This window comes from Mugil cephalus, chromosome 5, assembly GCF_022458985.1.
Source record: "Mugil cephalus isolate CIBA_MC_2020 chromosome 5, CIBA_Mcephalus_1.1, whole genome shotgun sequence".
Lineage (NCBI taxonomy): Eukaryota > Metazoa > Chordata > Actinopteri > Mugiliformes > Mugilidae > Mugil > Mugil cephalus.
The window spans coordinates 17044545-17069918 of NC_061774.1; the positions used below are offsets into that span (position 1 = coordinate 17044545).

At 46.1% G+C, this 25374-nt stretch overlaps 1 protein-coding gene across 2 annotated transcripts; it reads right to left on the minus strand.

Annotated features, from left to right (window-relative positions):
• Positions 1 to 842: 842 nt before the first annotated feature.
• Positions 843 to 24405, minus strand: n4bp3 (NEDD4 binding protein 3). Of its 2 annotated transcripts, none has more exons than XM_047584863.1 (10): positions 24262 to 24405; positions 6771 to 7051; positions 6477 to 6630; positions 5360 to 5572; positions 4580 to 4701; positions 4235 to 4418; positions 4043 to 4135; positions 3691 to 3942; positions 3292 to 3550; positions 843 to 2891 (listed from the first exon to the last, which is right to left on the minus strand). In XM_047584863.1, exons 2-10 carry the CDS (start codon positions 7016 to 7018, stop codon positions 2506 to 2508), a joined length of 1911 nt encoding a protein of 636 aa, XP_047440819.1. In that variant the 5' UTR covers positions 7019 to 7051; positions 24262 to 24405; the 3' UTR covers positions 843 to 2505. The 2 variants fall into 2 exon arrangements, with proteins under 2 accessions (XP_047440819.1, XP_047440820.1); XM_047584864.1 differs by lacking the exon at positions 24262 to 24405 and adding an exon at positions 18035 to 18240.
• Positions 24406 to 25374: the final 969 nt, after the last annotated feature.

Here is a 25374-nt window from a genome sequence, read left to right on the forward strand (position 1 = left end):
TGAGTAAGTTTCACAAGCAGAGATTTTTTTTTTTTTTTTTTTAAAAACAACATTTTTTTTAATCTATTTATTTATTTTATTATTATTCACAAGTATTAAACCATCATGTTGACGGCAGTGATGGCATCCAGTGCTCCAACACTCCCACAGAGTGAGAACATGTGAGAGGTAAGAATCTTTCCTCATCCCACTTCAGTAAACCACTCAACCTCTGTGGAGCTGTGCAGTTATATTAAGCCCCTGTTTATGTAATGTTTTAAATGCCAAGGTAAGAGCCTTGTGAGTCAGCCGCAGCTAGTATCTGTTCAGATAAAAACCCTGCGAAATACATGTATATGAATTAGTAAAAATGGACATGCTCCTTTGTTTTAGTTTCATTATAATAATAATACATTTGGGATTACAATAAAAACGGTCTAATTTATTCTTTCCTGCCACACTTTTCTGTGTTTTTGCTTCTTTCAGCAAACAGGGATCCTCCTACGTTTCCGTCAGGTGACCTTCCACCTCTGTGGCGTCTGTACAGCAGGAGATGGTATGCGAAGGCCGGCTGAGGTAAAGCAGGGAGGGCCTTAGGGAGAGGCCTTAAGATAAGGATCCAGGGCTAAACCTCTAAAATCCACATTAGTCCCAAAAGCCGACGCCGCTCTGTTCATTCTGTCATAAAGCTCCCGTCCTTGGGTTTTATTTCTACGCTCTGTGGAGATTTTTAAGCCTCTTGAGAGCAGAGCGGGCATCTGAGCCCTTGAGTGAGCGCCATCAGTTTCATCATTTCTGAAAAGCGATTTTTAGCCGTTAAATTCACACACACCAAAAAAAAAGCCAAAAAACGCTGAGAGAGCTGGCTGTAAAACAAACATTTTTTATATCGTACAGTTTTAATTCCAGTAAATAGACAGGAGTCACAGTATATCGAAAGGTCAGTCGAGAGCTGGCTTTTGAATGTTCATATATTAATAATAAACAGTACGAGAGAACTATTTTTTCACCTACGTCATGCATTTGCATTTGTTATTGGCCGGATGTGTGCAACAGATCGCACCAATAAGCAGGAGGATCACAATCGAATCGTCGTCCGCATCTGTTGCACTGGTGTACACGTTTAAGACAACAGTGTGCTTGGAATACAACGACAAAAGGCCAGTCAAATAAAAATGAACAAAAAATATGTACAAAATATATATATAAATCTCACCTGACTGGAAACTCGATTACGTCCATTGTTTCCAGCTTAGGTTACACAGTTTCCTTGATGGCAAAGTTCGTTACCTTGGCACCGGATAGCTTTAATCCTCAGTACTTAACCCAGAGAGGCGGCTTCTTTCCCAGGTGAACCCTGAATCTGCCTGCACACACCGAACACGTGCCAAGATGTCACTGAACCGCGCTAAATCCGCCTGAATCCTATTGGTTACCGTCAAGACTCCACACAGCAGTTCAAATCAGCAAATAAACACAAAATAGTCGCATTATCAGCTTTGCTCGTTTACACGTTTGTAATTGTACAGATGTCTTAAGCAGGACGGTCTAGGGGGAGTTGATCGGTACATTTACGGGATAGAAAAGATGTGGCACGGCAAGGTGACAGTGCTGTGGGTTCAGTCTTTGCAGAGCACGGGCTTTAAACAATCAACAAATGTGAGAGGGCAGATGATGGAGAAGGGATGGGAACCTACGGGAGCCTGTTTCTGCCAGAAAAAGAAATTAAATCAATAAAAGCCTTGAATGACGGTTAAATTTGCCAAAACATTTCACAATATTTCACAAATTATTGTAAAAGTATCTGAAAAAGTAAATTTTGCACTGTTCAAAAGTATTTTAATTTGATAATTAGAACTTAATTATTCAACACAGTATCTCATTAAATCCACTATTGTGTATCCTACAGAAGAGTATTAGGGCCACCCATGAGAAAACAAATTAGAGGAGGTAGATTTTATTTTTTCACGCACTTTGAGAAAAAATTCAGAATTTCGGGGAAAAAAAGTTGAAATTTCGAGAAAAAAAGTTGAAATTTCAATAAAAAAAGTCAAAAGTAGAAAGCAGACCTTTAAACCAGCAGTACCCTATGTGTATGGTACTGCTGCTCCTCCGCAGAAGAATATTAATAAGTAATATTAAGAATTTAAAATTGCATTGTGATTATTTTTTCAGGTATATTGCTGATATATTATATTGGACTGCTGCATGTCAGCAGTGGTGTGAATATTGTCACGCACTGTGGCCTTGTCCGCTGAGGGAGGGAGCGTATCCTGACTTTTTTCGCTCTTTTTCTTGAAATTTTGACTTTTTTCTCAAAGAAAATGATGAAAAAAAATCTACTTCCTCTAATTTTTTTCTCATGGGTGGCCCTAATATTCTTCCGTAGTATCCAGCATTGGCTGTAATCTGTTTCTTGATTCATAATATTGACTATTTTCTTTTCTTTTCCTGGCAGACATTGTCTTCCATAGCAGCCGCACTTCAGCATGAGAACTATTTGCATCGCAAACAGGTCGGTCACATTCAAATTTCAGAGGATTCGATTCTCTCTATCCACGGCAGCCCAGGGGAGGGCGTGTCCTCTTGTTTTCCACCCGCCCTTTCGCTTTTCAGCTCTGGTGCTTCTCTCTCCAATGTCCCATTTCTGCTCCCCTCTCCCCCTCCCGCTCCCCCGCCCCCTCGTTCCCGCCCCGCCTTGAGCTGGTGCAGCTCCCTCTCGAGGGCTTCGTTGCGGTGGTACATCTCCAAGTAGCTGGCCTGCAGCTCCTTCTGATACCGGATGACCTTGTCCTTTTCTGTCTGCCACGTGTGCCTCTCATCCTCGAAGGCCATCGCCTGGGCCTCGCTCTGGCGTCGCTCCAGCAGTAGCTCCGCACGCAGGCGCTCCTCTGTGGGGCCCCCGCTCCCTCCTGCAAGGAAAAAAAGGTTCACATGGCTTTAACTATGGACCAGAGGAGCCGTGGGGGAAATATAATGAAAGACACCGGCTGCTCGGGACTCTGCTCCTGACCTGGTTCCTCAAATAGCCGGATTTTGGGTCCACACATGTAAACACCATAACTCAGAATAACCTAGACAAGCTCCCGCTGTGTTGTCGAGAAGCCCCCTTTGGGATGCATCGCTTGGTTTAATATTAAACACACATCTGTGGCGTGTCACCTTGTCTTGGTTAAGTAGGTCTGAAACGCGTGTGAGTCGGAAACTTCAGCGCCCGTCTGTCCTCGTGTAGCCTCAATAACCATTACAGCGGGATTTTACCACCCAGACTACACAGTACATCAAACAGAAGAGACATGGAGACACAAGTACCTGTTGCCCCTGCCGACTGACTCTCTTCAGCTCCTTTTCCATCTTCATGTGCAATTTGAGAGGGACATCTGCGACGCTGTGTCCCCTGCAGGACAAGCTTGAGAGTGTCTATCTGGCCGTCCTTCTTGCGCAGCTCGGTCCGGGTCTCTCTGAGCTGCGTCTTCAGCTGGAAGATCTCGCTCAGCTTCTGGGTCACCTCTGCCTGGGAGTCCCTCAGCTGCTGCTTCAACAGGGAGATCTCCCCTGACTTCTGGCAAACCTGGGAGACACATATGAGAAAAATAAGGGGTGACGGAAAGATGAAGAAATGTTTTGTGATTTTGGAATTTGGAATTCAGTCTGTTCACTGTGATTACATCATAAACCGTCCCCCTCGCTGTTCACGTCTCAAGGCCTCACCTCCCACTGCGTCTCCTCCAGAGTCGGACTGGTCGGCTTTGGCATGGCTCCAGGCTCTTGGTGCATTTTGCTTTTAAGGCCATCGAGCTCCTCCTGCAGTCGGCTCTTCTCCTGCTGGACCCTGAACAGCTGCAACTGCAAGCTGCGCTGCGAACGCTGGGCATGCTGGGAAACCTGACGCAGCTTTGCGGCATACAGCCGCTTCAGCTCCTCCACCTCCTTCTCCCACAGGCGCTGCTTCCCTTCAAACACCTGCATGCGGCGAGCAGATGGGGGAAAGGGGGTCAAACTTCAAAAACCGAGGGCAGACGGGTGTATAGACAGATGCCGGAGAGCGGACAATGAGATTCACCTGGGCGATGGCGCCCTCGCTCTCATCCAGGTTTCTTTTCATCTGCTTGAGCTCGTGCTCCTTCTCCACCAGGCGCTCCTCCAGATCCCGCACCTGCAGCAGACAGCAGCATGAATGACTTAGCAGTCCGTGAATCACGCTGACCTGCTCATCCCGCCCGTCCGTCCGTCCATCCGTCTGCCCAGTGCTCACCACTTCCTCCACAGACACGGAGAGCGTCCATTCATAAGGAGGTGGAGCCTCCCCTCCGTACGGAGCCAAGCGGCTCAGAGTGGCCATGCTTCGACACGCCATCTCCCCCATGGCCACGCCCCCCGACCCCGCAGCCTTCAGGCGGTCCAAGGAGCCGATGGTGTTGATGTGGCCCATAGACGCACTAAGGCAGGAAAAAAAAAAAAGAGAGAAGGCCATTAAAATCTCTTCTGTTATCACCACCCACACAGTCATTAACTATGTATATATATATATAAAAAAAAAATCGATTATAACCGCACTGCTTTTGAATATGAAATACAGTTAAGATGTGCTGCAGGAGACCTGATGTTAGAAAGGTGTGGGCGGAAGGGAGGTCTGTACGGCGGCAGGCTGCTCATGGAGTTATGACCCGAGTCTGACAGGTTATCATCCTCCTGGCTCATCCCACGCACCGAGGACAGGGCCTGCACAGAAGACATGATTAAAATGTTGTTCATCAATTTGAACTTAACAGGCTGAGGAAAGTTTAGTTTTAGCCATAAATAATGGTTACAAATGAAATGACGCCGGAAATCAATGTGCAGAGACTGGATTCTGGATCCAAAACCTAATTTGCTTGTTCCCTGACCCATAACTCAACTTCTCAGCTCAGTTTAATTGAAGTAAAGACCAGAGAAGTGAACAAGCTGACAAAAAGTCTCGGCAGGGGTAGTGCACCGATCAGGCCTAACATTATGACCACCTGCCTAATATTGTCTAGGTCTCCCTTGTGCCTCCAAAACAGTTGTGACTCATCAGAGATCCTGGGGTTTCTGGTAACAGAATTTTATTAGTGGGGGTCTTTGGGCCTCTGTGAATCATCCCAAAGGTACTTGATCAGTTTGGGATCTAGTGAATTTGGAGGCCAGGCCAACATCTTGTGCTGTTTTTTTTTTAATGCTTTTTGAGTTAAACCATGTGGTGTGTGTGCCTGGTTTGGTCTATGTGGGAGGTACATGGAATAAGGAACATCCACATGAATGCCAGGTCCAAAAGCTTTCCAGCAGAACTTCTGATTGTCAACAGACTGGTGTAACTGGTGAAGGACGATAATGCTTAACGTTGCGCTCATGTGTCGCGCACCTTGTTGCCACTTGACGTCGGTGCTCCGTGGCGGGAGGGCGAGGAGGAAGAGGACGAAGTGGAGACGGCTTTGGGGACGTGAGCGTACGCCCTGTGCAGCCCGTTCGAGAGGCCGTGATCCACGTCGTCCGACTTGGAAGACGGATAGAGGTTCTGCATGGAGCTGAAGTTCTTGGGGGTGACAGGCTTGAAGGCGGACGACCTGAAACGAGCCTAGAGGAGGAGCACGACAAGGTTTAGGGCGTTTTTAGAGGACGGGCGTATCGTGGAAGGCGGCGGCGAGGAGAGAAAGATCTTACTTGCAGCGTAAAAAAAAAAAAAAAAGAAGAAGGTTGGAGTGACATAAATCACACTGTTTCTATTAAATCAATACCATTCCACCCTCTGTGTTCTTAGCGTTGATCAATTCGGGCAGAAAAAAAAAAGGTGATATTTTGATTGCGGCGATAAATTCAGAACACAGCAAGTGGCAGATTCTCAATCTGTGCTGGTGAGCTGGAAGACATTTCAGGCTGATTTATGTTGGTACTATGGAGGTGTTGTATAAATGTGATACCGATCAATTTACCACAGCCTCGGGAGCCTTTTTCTCCTCGGGCCGTTTATCATTTATAAAAAGAACACAATGGGTATTCATTCATCTCCACCTGCGTCTGAATTGGTGAATGGGGCCCGTACATGCTACTTGAAATGATACTTCTACTTAAATTACTAGTATTGTTCAGCAAGTAACACACCTTCTTGTCAGCTGGCTGTAAAAGACGGAGCTTCAAGCTTCAGAGACAATCAATATATTTTAAGCTAAGAAATGGTTTGTGCACTACTTGATGTGGCACTTTTACTGGAGCAAAGATGCAGATGGAGGGCGGGACGTTTGAGAAAGCTTTTCATTGGATGCTACTTTGTGCAGGATGAGTCATCAACACGTCTGAACTGTTCTCCGGGAAATAGAATACCATTAATTTTTTTAAAGTCAGTGTTGCGTCGGATATTATAGGTGAAAACACAAGACACAGCCAATGCTCATGATGCTCAAAAACATTTAGTTTCTTTGAACTAATACAACTTCTAGGTTTTAGAAATACTCCTTTGCTGCGTTTTCAAGAAAAACATTCACCTTTTCATACTTGCCCCCACTTGGTAGTGAGTTCTTTGTCAAGTCTACTTCGGTGCCGTCTTTATTGTAGACTTTTGGGTAAATCTTGTCCTCCTCACGGCCACCGATAACGTCCTTCTTGCCGTCACTGCACGGGTTTGCTTTAGGCTCTTTTCTGTTTGGAAGCACAGTAGGTCAGCTGAGGTCAGGGGCTTTCATGTTTTTATAGTACCTTGCAGACTACTTCACCTTCAGGAAACCTGCCGCCTGTGAAAGGTTCTACGAAAGTATCTGCTGCTGCGCAGCACTGCCCACCTGGTGATGTTGAGGTAGTTGAGCAGCTCCCTCTGGGTGAAGCCTTTCTTGAGGAGTCCGTTGGTCTGCTTGGGCCTCACCTGAGGCGCGGCGTGGCCGCCTTTGGTCGGAGACACGTCCGGCCTCTCCACCAGACTGCCCACGCTTCCCATGCCGCAACGCGGGGAGAGAGGCGGCGCCGGAAAGTGGTTGCGAAAGTCTTTGTTGGGGCCACGGGTCAGAGGAAGAGTCTGTACGGAGGTTGCCATTGATTACAGCGCTCTGTGGGGAGGTAAGGTGCTCTGCAAAAAAAAAGAAAAGAGCAAAAACAGAAAGTGAGCCGAGCGCTCACAGGAAGGGGAAGCACGGAGGTCTGTTTAGAGTAAATAAATCAGCTGATGACCAAGGTGTACACTCTTCACGCCAACACATCGTCCTAGGTTTTCTATTAAAACATGCCCTGCTTCATGGGAAACGGTGGAAGGAAGGAAAAGCAACCGATGCAAATTCGCGGCTCTCGTGATGACGTCAACGTCTGGTTGAGTGAAACTTGCTGAACTATCACAGCACACTAAGGACACAGGAATGGAACTGTGTATTTTTTTCTTAAGAAAAATACAAACTAAGCATAATAATCAAAATTACTGATAATTTTCTGTATTTGACTGGTCTACGGATCAGCTTATAGTTCCAACTTTGATACTTTTACATAAGCACTTTAAACTATAACCAGACTAAGAGTCTTGAGTCATGATAGCAGGGCTCTGCAGAGCTGCACTGATGCATAGTGGTGCCTTCACTGTCAGGTAAAATTCAGATTTTTGTTTTTAAGCAGATGCAATGCTCAAAAGTTTCATTTAGGAGGTCAGCGTGCATGGCAACATAATTTAATTAGCAGCAGCTCAGTCAGCAGGATTGATTCGTACCGCCGCATTTAGAATAAGCTGAAACCTTTCACTGGAAACATTTCATGGCAATCCATCCAGCAGTCGGCCAGATATTTTATCATGGACCAAGTGACATCGCCGTCCACAAAGTCATGCTCCCAGCGAGGCGGAAAAAATGAAGTTGAGTGAGGATCCTTCTCTGCTGAGTTCAATGCCAGCTCTCTGCTGCGAGTGGATGGCGATCTGTGGAGGACGAGGATGAGCCGGCACACGTTTCGTCAGCTGTGTTTTTCTCCGCGAACAGCTGTCTCACAGCACAGCCTGAACAACTGAGCTTCCCACAACTTTACAGCACACACACACACCGCATTACAAAAGAAGCGCACGACCCAACCTCCGCGCACACCCTATTATGAGTCGACAATGGGAGCTACATGCAAAAAAAAAAGAAAAAAAAAACACAGGCTAATTTCTATTTCATTATGTGGTCATTACATAATCGGCTGTTCCTCTTAGAGGCTTGTGTTAACTTGCCCAACAGCAAATCAAACAACCACAGGATCATGTGAAACATGAAGTCAGCTAGGCTGGCCTTGTTGTTTTAGGACAGCATATGTCAGATTATAAGCCTGTTATGCAACTCTGATCTAACTGGGTTAGTACAACTAATGTCTTTAAAGCGGGAGGAAAAAAAGCTTTGGTGAACAACGAACGCAATGGACAATTTAATCTAGAGCAGTGGAAGCTAAATTTGCTCCTCCTCAATATTAGGTGTTGCCATTTTACCAGTCAACGGTGGGAACTTCATCAGTCTGGTGTTACCTGAATATATGAATATTCATATACATATTACAGCGAGAATCATTTGTTGGCCAAAAGTGCTAATGGATTTGGACAAAGATGAACCAGATGCAAAGATACAACATCCACCTCATGTTGGTTTGTCAACTTGTGTTTGTGCCTTTTCACACCAGGTTCACACTTAAACAGCAACGCCCCCATTACCGCCATTTTTTCAAATAACCCGTACATCCCCCTCCTTTGCTGCTTTTCAGACAACCTCATTAAAGATCACTATTGATTTCACCCTACTGACCTCCTCTCTTTCCGTGCATGAAAACCGCCCCCCCTGCAGCCGTAAAACATTCCCGAGACCATAAAACATGCAAACACGCCGCAGTCTTTCCGACTATAAACGGGACCCGGTGGGGGTGGTGGGGTGGGGGGTGCAGGGGGAGCAAAGTTTCCCTCCGTGCTCAGCCAGCTGATGTGGCACCCACAGAACAGGCAGACTTTCAGGGGCCGCCTTTTAACTATCAATCTCTTAATAATTAACTTCGCTCCAGGCCATTTTATTTTCAAACCATACCACAAATCTTAAGATTTGTTTCCTTCCTTGTAGAAAACTGTGTGTGCTACTTTCATCACATTGTAAAAGGGGTTTCAAAAGCTTCAGATAGGTAACCCATTACAGAGAATGTTTTTTTTTTAAGATATTAATGTTAGTGGTAATGCGTCACACGTCAAATATTTGAGATACAGTTGCTACAAACACTTCGCTGAACGATCACAATAGGCAAACATAAATGCTTTTTTATATGTATTTGATGTTGCATTAATGTGCTGTTTGGCAGATGACTCATTTGTTCTCAAGCTCCTTCCTGCTGATACCTGCACTGTTACGAACAATAACTGGAAAATAAAGTAAAAAGAAAAAAAAAGCATTCACTGGAATGGACATGTTTCAAGTTACACAATTATTTACTGAAATAAACCTGCTTGGGAGGTTTGTAATGCTCATCTGCAGTAAAAAAAAAAAAAAATATATTGTTTCAACTACATAATTTGTAGGCATACACGAGGAGAAAAAAAGTCAGAGTTTGACATTTGTAGATCTGCACGGAGGATGAAACCTGGACTCGTTCCAACTAATGACAGGCCATCCTGTGGCTGCCGCTGTCAGTTCTCACCTCAGTTGATGTACACTCATGACACTAGTGCTAATTTAAAGCAATTTCACTCCCCTTACTGAGTCACACACAAACATCCGATGTTCGAGCACAGACACCCGCAGTGGCACGCCGGCATCTCCTCTTGCTTCTAATACAATCCACATTTATCAAGTGCTTTGCACTGCTGGCCTCGACAGTTATAACAATTATGTAAATGGTTAAAATAGGCAGAGAGAGCTGTGCAACGGCAGTTCCAGCCCACTCCATTCAGGGCTCTCAGCCAGGCCCAGATCAAAGCAGCCCAAGCTGCTCATGTTTATATTCATGAGGTACCATTTCCTCCAATGTAAAACTTTCCACTAAAGCATCCGGTCCCTAATAAGCCAATATAATAGGGAGTGAGATCAGGCTGAGGAAAGGAGCCTGATAATCAATGAAGATGAATATGATAAAGTATAATACGATGCTCTGCGGAGAATGTACCACTCGGTGTCTCGCTGCGTCCAGGGTCAGAATAAGACATAATCAATGTGAGTCAGGCCAGGTCACGTCGAGTGCGTGCGTTCGTATGTGTTTGACACCACATGAATAAATCATGAGCGCGCCAAACCTAATGGCCACCGGTCAAGGTCTGGCACCGTTTTTAGCTGCAGTACTTCACTCGGTTTGCGTCAGCCTTGTATGTACCAAACACACGAGAGACCAATCAATGCTTGACGGGAAGCTGCGCTCGGTGCGAAGATGGGTGAGGCAAAGCAATTCCTTTCGGGGGTAGACAGAGGAGTAAAAAAAAAAAAAAAAAAAATCCTTTTAGACTGCAACCACAAATCTTGCAAGATTGAAGAAATCTTGCATCCAGTTGTTTTCTATAATTGCCTCCTAGTTTATGGACCCGAGTAAACCAGGAGACACGGCTAGATTTACAGCCTGGCCGAGGGGCCATGAGATGCAGCACACCTCCTTAAACACACGCACGTGTGTGCAGATCAAAGCAGCACTTTTTAGCAGCCTTAGACTTACGGTCTAATTGAAAAGTAGTCTGCTCTTGATTTATTATGCTTAAGATCGTGTAGATAACAGATGCTGCTCTCTGCGCTTCTGATACTGAGCCATTTTACCTGCATCTGCTGCACTATGAACATAACAGATTCCTAGTAGATGTTTACTGCTGAATGAAAACCTGAAGTAAACTCTCATGGCATTAGCCTTGAATGTGCATGGCTGAGCATCACTACTATTAAAATCCTAAGGATGCATCATGAACTATGGCTATTGTCATCTTCAAATCCCTTTCAGGTGGATGCTTCTAACGTCTTGCTGAAATAAAACACTTTGACAAAGTCGAAAAAGTCTCCTGAATTTACTGTTTTCATCGACGGGGTGACGATGAAAGATGCCGCCGAGGCCTTTGCCGTCCTCTCAAAGACTCTTACCTCCTCTAGAAAACCCCCCAACTACCACTTTACTGGAATCACAAAGCAAACCAAAACACGCAGCCTCCGAGAGGGGAGCTTCAAGGACAGCGTCTCCTAAAATATTGTAATCGTTTCTCCCGTAAAGCGCTCTCAATGAAACGCTTGAGCGTGAAGAGGGAACATTTCAGACGCACAGCTGAGCCCTGGGACCGGGGGAGACGGGGGAGAGAAGGACGGGCAAGCCGAATTCCAAAGATGCTTCGCACAACACAAGCTCGGGCTCGTCGGCCTTTTGATGCACAAAACGCTCACTCCCACACGCCCTCGTGGAGGGTTTGGGTGCACGCGCATGTGTGTGCAGGTCACTCAACAAACACACACAAAAAAAACGCGCAGCTCCACATCCTCGGGCCTCCTCCCTTGACACTCTCTCCCCCTTGCTCATGATGAAAGTTTGTTTATATTTGTGGGGTAACTTTGCAGGTTACATCTAAAACTCCCACACAGCACACAGTCTGTTACGTTATATAAGCTCCATCAAAGCTGCGCGGGCTAGTCTTGTGCAGCTGTACAACAGCAGCGTAAAACGCTACTGAGCCGTTCCCGAGTCACCCACTATCCTTACTTCATCTAATCTACCGGGAACTGCAGGAATATATTTAACTCCTATTCTAGTACCCTGGCAGCGCTACTTTAGGGACACATCAAACTATAAATGAGGCCGGCGCCGCGCGTTGTGGTGGTTTGTCGAGGTGCCGAGAGGTTTAATTCGCTGCGTGACAACAGATGCTTCTGTCACGTTTAACAGAAGGAAACAACGTCATTAAAAGTCTAGTCGAGCTAGAAGATCTACGCTAAATGCTAATCCCAGACAATGCTAAATTGAGCATGTCTTGTTTACCGTTTTTTTTTATGTTATATGCTACTTTAACACGTGAGAAGTTTAAGATCTTATAATTAGTACAAGGCAAATTATATGATGGAAGACTTGCTGTGATAAATGGAACCATGAATTCTGCTGTCTACCAAAGAATCCCAGCCTTTTGTGTTTACTTGTGTTATCTTTGACTAATATTTAAATTTGTGTGATGATCGGAAACGTGTAAGTGTGACAAACATGCAAAAAAAAGAAGAAGAAAGAAATCGGCAAAGGAGCCAGCGCTGCTTCACACCAGCGTATCTCTTTGTTTTAGGCATTTCCTGTTTTATTTTGTAAGTCACTAACTCGCCGTCTTTTCAGACGTCTTCACTTCCCCCGTGCGGTTGCTGCCCCTGATTGTTTTCCCCGCCCTGACACGTCTCACCTGTGCCTCATCATTCCCTTTGTATTTACATTTGAGCTTCCTTCCTCCTTTCTCAGTCTGTCATTGTACTCCTCTTCAGTGTTGTTCCAGCCTGCTTCGTGAGTGCTTTGTAACTTTGCTCCCTGGTTATTTTTGGACTTAGCCTAGTGTGCTTTTGGAAGTAAATACTTTCTATCCACCACCTGAGTTCTGAGTCGTGCATCTGAGTCTCCCTCTAGCCAGTTTCACGTTTATACTGTCCATTATTATCGGTGGCAAAACTTCATGGCTTGTCTTGTTTAGTTTTGATTTCAAACGACACTTTATCTCGTGGTGGCTGGAGGTTTACAAAGGGCACGTCATCTGGGAACCATGAATGCCCGTAAACAGTTTAGGTCAGGCTATCCTGTCGATGTCATTGACTAATCTGAAACCGATCTGCTGGTGGTACTAAAACTCACCGCTTACTTACACCACACTTACTCAGCATGGACCAAAATATGAATGAGCCGACATTAGAGCCTCATCAGCAACATGGCTGAAGAGGAAAATTTGAAAATAGATAATGTTATTTTTTCTGCATTAGCCAAAACAATCCTCCATTTCAAAATAAGTGGTTATATTTCCTATAAAAGCTCATTTATTCTGCTTTATATTTGATCGAGGAGAAAAAGTGTAAAGTCAACTGGGCCCTAGTTCCACCACACACACAGAGCGCAAAACATGTCTTATGTAACTTAGGTAACTGTGTCTCTTTCCAGATGTTATCGTGCTTTGAGTGTCTACATTTGTCAGCAGCAGCAGCAGGGTGAGCCGTGCCTGAGGCCGACCAGGAAGGAACTTCACTAGATGCGAAGCAAAGGAGCGCTCAGCTCTGTGATTGACTAATACACACTAGCGTGTAATGAGTGAGTGTCTCTGGCTGTTGGGCACGGCGGTTGGGGAGAACTGCTCAGCAGCCTCTAATTGTTAGCAGGTTATTCATTATGGATGGGAGGCAATCAGGCAGACCTCGTTCCTCTCCAGCGACCCCGAGGCCATTCACGGGAGACAAGGAGCTGAAGAGCAGCTTCTTCTTCTGGCGCTTTGTGCGTCAGTTAGCGCCACACATCAGCGAAGTCTGACGGGATACGTGCCTTACATGGAAATTCTCGGGTAAGAGCCGCCTCAAACTAAATGGCTTCAAGGGGATTCTTGTCTGCTGTTTTCTGAATGAGGGATCAGACAGCACCACGCCCATGTAAAAAGGTCAACTCTCATTTCATGACACTCAAGATGACGAGCGGTGTTTTCCGCGGGACACGGCCAGCAATTCAGTGGCGGTCGGACAGGATGGTGCGAAAGCTGAAGGCCCAGTGTTCAGTCTCACACCGTGCCCATTGATGATGAATGCTCCAGTCTTCGTAGAGGTCGGGGGTCATATTTGGTCATGGGCATGCAAACAGGGTGCTATTGAGCCGTCGGTAGGTTTAGAGCAGACACAGATTATTTATTCTGACAAGGGACTGGATTTTAGGACTATATAACATCCTTGTAGTAATTCACTTATATGCCTTTGACATAGACTCATATGCTCTAGGAATTATACACATTGGAGGTAAATTTTTTTTTTTTTTCGTTATGCTAGTATCACGGCTGTGTCACTGTGCTGGCAGGAGTCCACAGTCCACCTAACTATCAGATGCACTCTATCCTAGATGATAAAGTTCTCCGGCTCCTCCAGTGTTTCATCAGTCTGTGTATCTTCTATCTAATGCCTGCAGAAAAACAACTCGTCACAGCCCCGATCCTCGAAATGGACTCACGTCACTAAATCAACCGGTCGGAGGCAGAGATGGGATTCCTCACTTTGCATCCGTTAGCCCATTGACGGGAGGGTGCCTCCGTTGCTTCTGTCGACTTCACAGTATTGTATTTCTGCACGGAATTCAATTACTCGGCTCAGACTACAGTAGCCATGTTGGGGTTCATCTGTGGCGACTCGCCGCGTTCATGGAACCGTATTGATCTGGATGTGACTGATGTTACGTAAAGCCGCTTCATTACGGGTAAACAGCACCCAGGAGGGAGCGTTCACCAGCCCTCCTCTTAGCCCCAAATGAATTATCCGAGTTATTTATGGCAGAATTTATTCAACAACAACTCCACTCTGGTTCTCCTCCAACTGTGACTCAGTACAGTGTGTTCTGCTGAAATACCCTCAATTTGTAGTGTGAAACAGGCTGATTGCGTAATCCCTAACGTGGTTTAGATGAATGTCTGTGCTGGTGGCTCTGTGAGGTTAGAAGTTCAACGTGTGTGTTTGCGTGTAATAAAGAGAGATCGGTTCGAGCTACATGAGGATAAGGTTGTGAACTCTGTGCTGTTTTAATTGACACTTGCCCATCACTAATAACACACACACATATATATATATATATAAATCCAATCACATTGGGACGTGAACACCACATTTTACACCAAATATATCTAATAAAAGAAATAAATCTGAAGCTCAAAGACCTTTAAAAGATGCACTGTTTTTATTTACCATCACATCCACTCTTTGAAACAACAGCTGCTACGCTACGGTCTCTAGACAGAGCGGGTGAGTTAGTAACCTGGGGGCTGAAGTGAAGGAAATACTGTAATCTCTTGACCGCTCGCAGACCTCTTTCTCGGAGTAGTTATTGTTGCAGCACCCGTCAATCATCCTATTCTCACCTGACATTTAGCTTAGTTCAGAGTAACAACAGTGGCGTGTTTACCGCTCCAAATTCCTGAGTGTAATGACAGGTTCAGGTTGAGGAAAGGATCTCACTCGCTAAAAGGTTTATTTTTTTATCAGTTTTGTTAACCGGGGTGACGTTGGAGCGCTGCTGCTGACTACTAGAACAATCTATTTTTGACATTCAATCCAGGTTGCAATACCGCCAGTAACCACTAGACGGTTACACTCATTCATGTCATTTCATTTTAAGTGCCGCAGATCCAGAATAGAGAGGATAGTGTGAATAAAGCGCGACAAATTAAAACACTCACAACTCAACCTAATGACAGCAGAGTGAATATTTAAATGGCAATTCTCACTTGTTGTGAAATCACTCGCGTTATTCTGTCATTTGAAATCAGGTACGCACCTGTCTAGTCCCATCTCCTAAAAGCGTGACCAGTTCATTCAAACGTTTCTGACTCACTGAATGTTGCATGCATGCCTGGGGCTTACTGGCTGCCGGAAAAAATACACATTGCATACGGCACTGTGAGCGCGAGCCCTCCTGGAACCCATTCAGGTTGAGCTGCGGGGTCTGTCAGAACAATCTAGGTGGGCCAGTGGTGCTTCTATATTTTTTTGTCTGTGTCATTGACAGTCACTGACAGCAAACACAGTAGCTGAACGTGGCAGAGAAAAGCCCCTTTCTTTCCCTCTTTGCTGGTGTGCTGCCATATTCGCCCCAATGGAGTCGTCTTGTCTTCATGATTCATTTCAGAATTTCTCTGCAAAAATCTGAAGAAGCATCGTGGCTCCTGTGCGTGACGCATTTTGGCACAGCGCTGTGTATTTCTTATTTTGACACTTTGGTCCGGTGCGGACGAGGATTTTGGCGCTGCGTTCAGGTGTCAGCGCACAAAGTACACTGCCCGCCTGGCGCGCCGAGAGTGCTATGAATTAAAAACAAATAAAACAGCATTACAGTGACGAGATGATTATTATAGCAGTAATGTGTGAGACATCATGCTCCATAAACACACCATTTTTTCTTTTTTTTCTTGCCTCCTCGCCTGTCACAAGGAAATAAACATCTACGAAGACGGCATACTGAAACACTTCTTTACGTAACTTCACTGGAACGTGTGAGAAAGCAAACAACAGAACGCCGAGCTATTTTATCTAATCCCGAATCCAGTTCATGTTCTGTTTGGTTTCAGCGATGGTCACCTTGTTAAGGAGCCGAGCCTGCGCAGTGTTTGCCAACGGCCGCTATCAGCAGAGCTGTGTTCACAGAGCAGAAGTTCAGTGAGAGCGATGTGAGGAAACTTGCATTCCTTACATTTCTTCTTGGGTAATTATTAATATGCCATCACATAACACATGCGGTACTGATACGGTGGATGGTGGATGGTTCTCCTTGCCGCAGGCCCTCGAGCTCGGCTGGACGTTTTTTTGGCTATCATCCAAAGCACCTTCATTCCCATGAGAACCAACGCGGAAACAGGAGAACGAGAACAATTTAATGACGGATAATTTAGCCACACAGTCAGCCAGCGTGTGGGAGCAATATTGTGTTAAATTGGGCTGATAAAGACAAAAGCATGAGGGGCTTCTTATTAAATTCTTTAAAGCAAAGCAAGGCTCTGTCTTCTCCCTCTGTGGCTCCTTTGTTTCCTGGAGCGGTTCATGTAGGAGTCATTGCTCTGTGATTACAGCGATGGAAAATCGAGTGGTTCCCACATCGACCCACACCTGAACCAATTCCGCTTAACAGCTGCAGTGAACGTGCGCGCATCCTCGCGCGCCCTCATCGTCAGGCCACACACTAGGCACAAACACAAACAGCGGAATGTGTGGAAGCCGGCCGAAAAAAAAATCAATCGGGATTTAAGAGGCACAAAGAGATATGGATCAACCCAAGCCTAAAATGTTCATGCTGTCCAATTTGGGCTGGAATAAACCGCGGAGATGCCGTAAGGATGCTGTAAAACGCCTTATTGATCACATCCCGGCAAAACGTCTGTGACCTCATCTGCACTGTGAGAAGAAGGAGAAGAAGAAGGAGCCTGGATGTCAGGTAGTAAACACTGATGCTGACACATGCTGATGCCTTGTCTGGGGATCAGCACTTTCTCCTCTTGCAGAGTTTCCCTGTAAATAAGGTTTGTTGTTTGTAAAGAAGCTGCACAGCGGAAACTACCGACAATCAGCCGGTTCAGCTAAACCAGGTCACAACTTTGCAGAGTTCAAAATGGAACAGCTGAGGCATTTTACTTCCGGATGCACGGAGTTATCAGATACTTTAAATTCTCCATTGTTAAGAGCGGAAGGACAAACTCAGTTCATTGAAATCTTAATACTCGACTCGGGCACAGAACAAAGTCATAAAAAGTCCTCAGGGGAAATTCCAGGGACGCAAATAGAGCATCGGACCAGATCATTTACATATAACAAACAAGGAACACATGTCATGGAAAGAGGGCTTATTGAGGAAACTAAATATAGCCTATTGTTGTTTAAGCAGCATGTGGCTCCATTTTAAAACATTCAATAATTAACTGCTAATTAACATGTTAGTTCTGCTTTGAAAGTGAATGGGAGTCTGAGGCTGCTGCTGCTGCTGCTGCTGCTGCTCGGCGTGACGTCATTCACCCGGGAGAGGAGATCTAGTTAAAAAGTCAGCTAATTCCAATTCAGCTCCTCTGCAAACAAGCATTCCTCCCGGGCAAAGCAATTAACAATCAGGTTTCTTTCCTCTCTTTCCTCCCCTCCTTTCTGCAGCTTGAGCCGTTTCTCTGACGATGCAGCCTTAAACCGCGGCAAAATCAGCGCGCGCCGAGAGCACGGGCGTGTAAATGCGTCAAACGTTTCCAATAGAAACGAGGGAAATTAATAAAGCACACAAACAGTTTGGTAACAATACAGTTTTGTTGTCTTTTCTATGCAAATCAAAGCTGAGACGAGTCGCGGTACAAAGATAACTTCTCTCAGAATGTGTGATAAGTTTTAAAATCTAATGGCTAATAATAATAACAATTAAAGAAAGACTTGTTTACCTATGTGTTTGTCCACTTGAAAACTCACTCCTTCGCTCCTGATCCCATGCTATTTCTCTTTCTGTCTCACGCTACTGATTATCACAACACATGACTTCCTGTTTCTCAGTCTCTGATGGCAGTTGGGAGGCGCGTGAATGAAGGGAGGAAACTACCTAAGCCGCTGACCCACGGCAAGGCGACTCTGCACTGACGTCGGTCGACGGTTAAGATGAGGTTAGTTGTTGAAACAGCAGCAGTCTCTGGAGCATTACTTCACTTCGACTCATCTGAGAGAGATTTTCCTCCACTTTAGCCTCAGTTGTTGTCCCTTCCCTCCTGCTCATCTCTCCCTGTGTGAACTTTGAGCCCTTTCAGGGGCCTGTGTGTATTGTTAGACTCGTTCCTCCAGTTCCAGAAACAAAAGCCCCGCATGCGAAATGCCAGCACCAGCTTCACCGGACAGACACAAGCGGCGCAGTGTGCCTTGTTTGCTTGCAGATAATAAGACAATAATGAGGGATTAGAAAAAAAAGAAAAGAAAAGAAAAGACAGACAGAGAGGAACAGAGAGAAAGAAGGATGACGGCAGGAAAAAATGAGGGAGAAGTGGAAAACGAGGGCATGTGGGGGCTGTGTCAGAGTGGACTGTCTGGACAATAGTGTGAGTGTAAGTCAGCCTTTCCCGAGGCTGGGTTACTGGACGGGTTCTGCGCCGTATCGCGTTACTCAAACTGGAGACGCTCGCATCACAGGCGAGGGGAAGAGAGAGGGGACATTGTTCTCTGCTCCTTAACCAGAAGGGAGCGACTCCTTTCTTCTCTCCTCTCCGTGCTATGAAGGGCCTCCCGAGCTGGACCGGCTGAAGGGCGAATGCGGGCGTCTTAACGCTGGCACCGACGGGTGGGCACGCAAGAATCCCGGCTAATAAAGCACCTTGCCAACCAGAGATGCACTGTGTAGAGATTGGCAAGCCATTAAAGGCATTCCAGAGCAAGAATGTGATTTTTCTTTTACTGTGCCCTTTAGCCCTTAGAGTGTAATTTGAAGAAAATCAGCTGAAAAGTGAAAGGAGGGGATAACCCCATCAAAGCTCGGCAGCTCGGTCTAACGCTTGAGCAGGTGCCTCTGTACCCCTGTCATTGCGTCTGGGCCCCACAGGCACATCCAGGTTGAGATTCCACAGACACTCTCTAGAAAGAAAGTCTCCCAGCTGGCAGCTCGGATGAAGAAGCTGGATGAGCCTGGAGCGGGGAGGAATGGCAAAGGTGGTGTAAGGGTGAATGAAAAGGCGGCAGAGGGAGGACGGGAATGTGGAGATCCGTAGATGGAAAAGGCAAGAGCAATAGAGAGGGACGCGCTGGGGCCTGATTGCTGATACTGTACCTGTCTGACCAGTCAAGTAGGCAAGATGACAACCTGGGCCAGACTCATTTCCGCTGCCTAAGCTCTTCTGGACAATAAAATTACAGGAAGCAGGTATGGGAGGTATGCAGGCTGTCTGGTTCTGGAGAAATAACATTATCCTGTGTCAGGCAGTGACCTGGGTTTAATGTGTCTTTTAGCTTGGAGTCCTTTTTTTTTTTTTCTTTCAAATTGTGCCTGTCAAGATCTTATTTAAGTTAGACTGATGACAACAGTGATAGATGTTCCCGCTGATGGCTCGGTGCAAAGACAGGAAACATTAGGAAGCGGCTAATCTGTCTCTGTCCGAAGGTCGGGAAAAATCCACTTACCTGCACCTCCACAGCTCACACCCTGGCACGCAACTTCTCATTTGTTTAATGTGAACCACCGCCAGGCTCTTCCACAGAGCCAGTTATTCCTTTTCCTCTCATTTCCAGCTAAATAAACCGACTCTGCCTTCGCTTCTATTTCACAGCTATTGCTTTGAAACAACAAGATAAAGTAAGAGCGGGTCTCAAGCGCCGCTTCCGACCGGTGTGGCCGAGGTGAGACGCACGCGGGTCACGCTGACCGACTGTAACCTTTAAAACCACCACGTTGATTTCATGTAAAATAACTGGATGCGACAGCGAACCGAAATTCTGCTGGAGAGGAGAGCGGCTGCCTTGGCGACTGCTGGTTTTCGCGAGCGGATATAAATACGACAATGCCCACTCAGAGAGGAGGGCTTTGACTCGTGGCCTTTTGTTCTGCAGCGCTACAACTCTTCAGACTAAATGAAAGAGACAAGGACGGGGTACGCCGCGCACCACCGCTGCCGATATCTATAGAAGGCAGGTGAGCGCGGGCGCTTCTCGCGGCGAGATAACGCCGATCAATAAAAACGCGAGGAAACGATAAGGGCTGAGCCGAAAGGGCTATAATAAGACAATAGACCCGGGATGAGATCATACTAGATTTAGAGGCACAGAGAGACTATTCCTGTCATACTTCTGAGTTGGTGACATTTAGAGACAAAGGCCACAGTATGGGGCCCGCACAGCCTCCTACACACTCAGACCTTTCCCCTCTGAAGGTCAGGGGGTCCCGTCTGTCCCAGGACAATAGGACAATTACTCAGCAGTCAGGTGACAGGTCGGCTTACCACGCAGGCAGCGTTAACCCAGGATATATTGAGCACGGGGAGGGCTATATTAAATATTAAATATGCACCAGATCCGGCTCATCTGGCAGCGGAAGAGAGTTTGATTGACAGAAATGAGCATGCGAGTCACGAAGCTAGCTCCTCATTATGCCAAATCCACCCATGCTCAGTCACACTTCAACTGTTACACATCACAAATCTGCAATGTTCAGGACTTTAGCGACTCCCGGGGAAAGTGTGAAAGTTTCCGAAGTTGTTTCTGATTTTTTTGACAAGCTGGTTCAAGCTTCACCTAAATACGGGTATCGGTGATAATGGCTAACGGCCACGCGGCCAGAACTGGTTCCTGCGGTTCAGAGAAAGCGGCAGGCTCGCTGCAGGTCGACTGATACTTGAGAGTACACGGAAAGATTGTTGCAAAATTGTCCGGGAGTCAAAGCAAGGCTAGCAAATACCAGCCATGCCTCGTTGACCATTTGACCATCTTGAGAGAAGCACCAATTGTTGCATGTTTTCCTGACAGCGGGGTGCGGCATTGTAAACGCAACACTGCACATTTTCACACTGCTATTTGCCAACGTTCTCTCTCATTCTACATCTGTTAAAGTTTAAAGGGTACACACACTCGGCCGACCCACTGCTGTTTGTGATCCAACAATACTGACGAGCGAAGCTGTAGCTTGACCCTGTTACAAATTGGGCAAATTGGCGTTACCACATGCTGCAGGAATGTCAACATACCTTCAACGATCCATCTTCATCTGTGGAGAAACACCTGCCACGTGGGGAGAATTATTAACTCGGGTGTGTTCTTTGCTCACTGGGGAATATCTCAGTTGAAGCTTAAAATAAATCAATCCTATAGCGTGGGGAATTAAGATAAAAAGTTCCACACATTCACAGACATGCAGTGCCTACACAACTGATCATCTGGTGCATAGGAAGTATATATATATATATATATATATTTGCTGGCATTTACTTAAACAGATGAACACGTTTCTCCCGATTCCTCTGATGCAAACTGTTGCCCTTTACTGTGACAGCTCAGAGCTGCGAAAGCTAAACAGCCTCACGTCCAACTGTGGATGAGTGTAGGCAGGCGGCCCCGTGCGCCTTGGCCCGGTCCCACAGCGATTTTCTTAACCCGGCCAGGCTTTAATCGCAGCAACAGACGGCGCAGACAGCGGATCAGGCCAGCCACAGGCAGGGGGATGAGAGAAGTGTAAGAGCGTGACACTTTCTCCGCGCAAGCATTCAGGCGCGGCCTACTGCTATAAAAGGGGTGAGCGCGGACGCGAGAGAACGGGGGTGACAGGATAAGCTGCAGATTAGCGGCGGGCAGTGACAAAGTGGAGTGAAAGGGGAGTGAAAATCTGAGGAGAGAAAGAAAGTTCGGGAGACGGACAGTGAACCAGTGAATGGAAGAGGGGCTGATTAGTGTTTGATTAGGTGGCTGGCCCGAGGGGACGTGTCCGTCAAGGAGCGCAGTGCCATTACGGCCGCCCTGCACGCTACGCCATCTGCTAGAGTCACGTATGCATGACTGCCTTTCCATGGACTTATATGCTACAAAACGGCACACTGCACTGTGATTTAACATGCAGCAATAATAGATTTGTACAGCTCTTGCAGGGCAAAATATTGCAAATATTTTATTTGCACTGAAACAAACCCACTGCAGGAGCACACACGGTGAACCTCATTCAACCTCAGTGTGCTCGATGGAGCACAATTTATATTCTCCCGTTTTTAAGTTTAGGCAAGCAAATGGTCAGCAGACAACTGATGGTCAGCAGAATTAGTGTTTCATCAGCTGCCGGTGCTTTAGGGAGACGTGTACACACCGAGGCAGGGGAGCGTCAGACCCCCGGGAGCTCAAACAGCTGAACGAAGACATCGCATCAGCTGTCCGACGGATTCGGCCGAGAGGGAGCGAGAGAGAGAGAGAGAGAGAGAGAGAGGAGGCAGCAGAGGTACATGACGTGCCGATATGTTGCTGTCGAAAATAAGACGTGGGTTCACAATTTTTCCTTACAAATGTTAGCGCGGCATGTGGCTTGAAGCCGAAGGCAAGAAGCTGAAGAGCGTGATGAAAGAATGACACAAACGATAAAAGCAGAAGCAGATTTCACAGGTGGGAAGTTTAAATAGGCGTAACTTTGGGACCAATTCAGGGTTCTGCTGGGAGGAAATTTTGGACCTGGCATTTATCTGGATGTTACACAGACATGTAGCAACCACTTAGACCAGACCAAGCACCCCCACCCCATAGCAACGACACTCCTCGATGGCGGCGGCATTTAGTTTAGGAACAACTCAAGAAACATGAAGAACAGCACAAGGTGTTGACTTGGCCTCTATATTCACTGGATACCAAACTGATCAAGTATCTGGGGGATGCACTGGAACAAGGCTGATCCACAGGACCCCACTAACAACAGCCTGTTTCATGTCCACTCTCTGATGAGTTACAACTGTTTTGGAGGCACAAGGGAGACCTGCACAATATTAGGAAGGCGGTCGTAATGTTGTGCCTGACTTGTGTATTCCTATGTCTGCTTAATAAACTACTTTATGTAACTATAGATGCCAAAACGCTCGACTTAAAGTAGCGACTTTAGGGCAGTCTAAACCAAAAAAAATCAACCATGTTTTTAAACTACGAGTCGTGATATTTAACCGTGCGGACAGTTCGTGTTGGTGAAATGTGATTTGGCAGCACAAGTGCAACCTGATGTGCAAACACTCCACTCCCAGTCACCTCTTTTTTGTGATAAAGGAGTGGACTGGATGAGAAATGCATTTTTGTGCCGTGACTTCAACCCCAAACAGTACTTAAGCTGTCTCTGTGATTGCCGTGTAGTGATAAGAGCGCACTCAGATACCAGAAGAGATGGCAGCATCACCCGGCTATCACCTCTATGGGTCCTCCTATAATCCGCTCTTAAATTACAGGACTGGTTACCACGCTGTCTCCAACAACAGCCTTACACGTCTATTGTCTCCCTATTGTCACATGGGCTCCCTCACTTGCGTCACCGCACACCCATAACCACCGCAGTCAAAGGACCCTTCCTGCAACGCTCCGAGAGTCCTCGGGTCAGGGGTCACCTGTGGCCTCTGGTCTCCACGACGACAGCCTGGCAGTCCCCAAGACTGAGTCCGGCCCCCCACCCGCCCCCGTCACCAACCTCCCACATACTAACACAGACACTCAAAGAGCAACAGCTTTTGTCCCCAAACTCCTGTGCATCAAAAGAGGCCGTGGAGTGGGAGCTCCAGGCCAAACATTTACAGCCGGCCAAACACTTTTTCAGAGCGCTGCAGTGGAAGTGCAGGGGGACCACCATAGCTGCAAAGTGACATGAGATAAATGGCCAACATTTAATGTCCCATCAGTCTCCCTTTTTTTCCTCTCACACGCGCAGACAGTTAAAACCCCTGCAGGGCAACAGAGAAGTGTGAGGCTTAACCCTGATTTAGAGTATAATTGTGGTGAAGTTGAGAGCAGCAACTGTGTCACTAGTTTAATATGCACAGGCAAGCTTACCATCAAGTCCGCTCCTCTCAGGTTTAGTGTGCGTAAAAGTTTTGGGACATGTGATGATCTTGGACCACAACGCACTGGTACCGACACACATTCTGACTGTGCAGAAAAAGCGGATCGCGGAGAGGTTAGAAAAATATGCGCTTACCATATTGTGCATGCAGGACATCTCTTGAACCAGCACTGGCGGACTCTGCTGCAGTTTTGCGTCTCACCGGCTATGTACAAAAAACAAAACAAAACTGCGCGTACGTGGCTCCGCCGGATATTTAATATATTTTTTTTTCCAGGTCTTCGGCGAGGTGCGGCAGGCGGCGATCAGTCTGCTAGCGGCGCGGACAGAGAGGAGCGCAGACTGGGAGCGAGTCTTTTCCCTCTCGGAGGTTTGAACGGGAGAGCAGAGGGAACCCGAGAGGCAGGGAAACATGCGTCTGTCCCCCGGTGACTGGACAGACACGCTAAAAAAAAAAAGAAAAAAGAAACAACACAACATCGAAGCGGAACAGCGCCATCTACCCATCGGGTAGGTGCGCTGCAATGACAAACGGAAGCAGGAAAGAAAAACTTATGTTGTCGCAGGTTTTGTTTGTTTTCAAGAAGGAAAAAAAAGCCTATTTAGGACATACCCACCCAAAGTAAACTGAATACGGTTCATGAACATTTTGGAGCTCATGCCTGGCCTTGGTCTCTTTTGAAAGCCAACACTCCGAAGTCAGACTAAAGTCAGAATCACTCTTAAGTTTTAGAGTAAGCAAAGCTGGTACACAGTTAAAAAAATAAGAATAAAATTAGTTGTTGGGTTCGTCTTATTTTATCTATTTATTTGTATTTATTTATGTTTTTTTTTTTTTTTTTTTTTTTTTTTAGACGTGTTGGTTTAATCCAATAATGACTTTGATCAATGAAAACAGACGAAAATTACATATTGCATCATTCAGCATTTACTCAACTTGTGTACAGAGCTCTGATTGGTTCAAAAAGCTGCTGTCAAATGTATATGACCCAGTGGAATGATAAAGGATTAATACCAGAGCTGGATTAACAACGGTTGTATGCTCTACATAAAATGGGAAATGAGGTACAAAATGAGGATAGTTAAATACAGATGATGAGAGGTATGGAATTAATGACCATCAAAAATCAGTTCTTTCAGTTTTTTCTTCTCACACTAAGGACTTTAATCAGAGGGGTCCCAAGCAATTGATCTGGGTTCTGGTCCCAGTCCTGTGGTTCTGGTCAAGATTTCTTCCTGTTAAGAGCT

Excerpts from the sequence above, each read along its gene's own strand:
- n4bp3 (XM_047584863.1), bottom strand. The coding sequence starts at position 7,018 with ATGGCAACCTCCGTACAGACTCTTCCTCTGACCCGTGGCCCCAACAAA. Across the intron at positions 6,631-6,770 it reads AACTACCTCAACATCACCAG|AAAAGAGCCTAAAGCAAACC; the intron begins GTGGGCAGTGCT and ends GCTTCCAAACAG. Across the intron at positions 3,551-3,690 it reads TGGAGGAGACGCAGTGGGAG|GTTTGCCAGAAGTCAGGGGA; the intron begins GTGAGGCCTTGA and ends TGTGTCTCCCAG.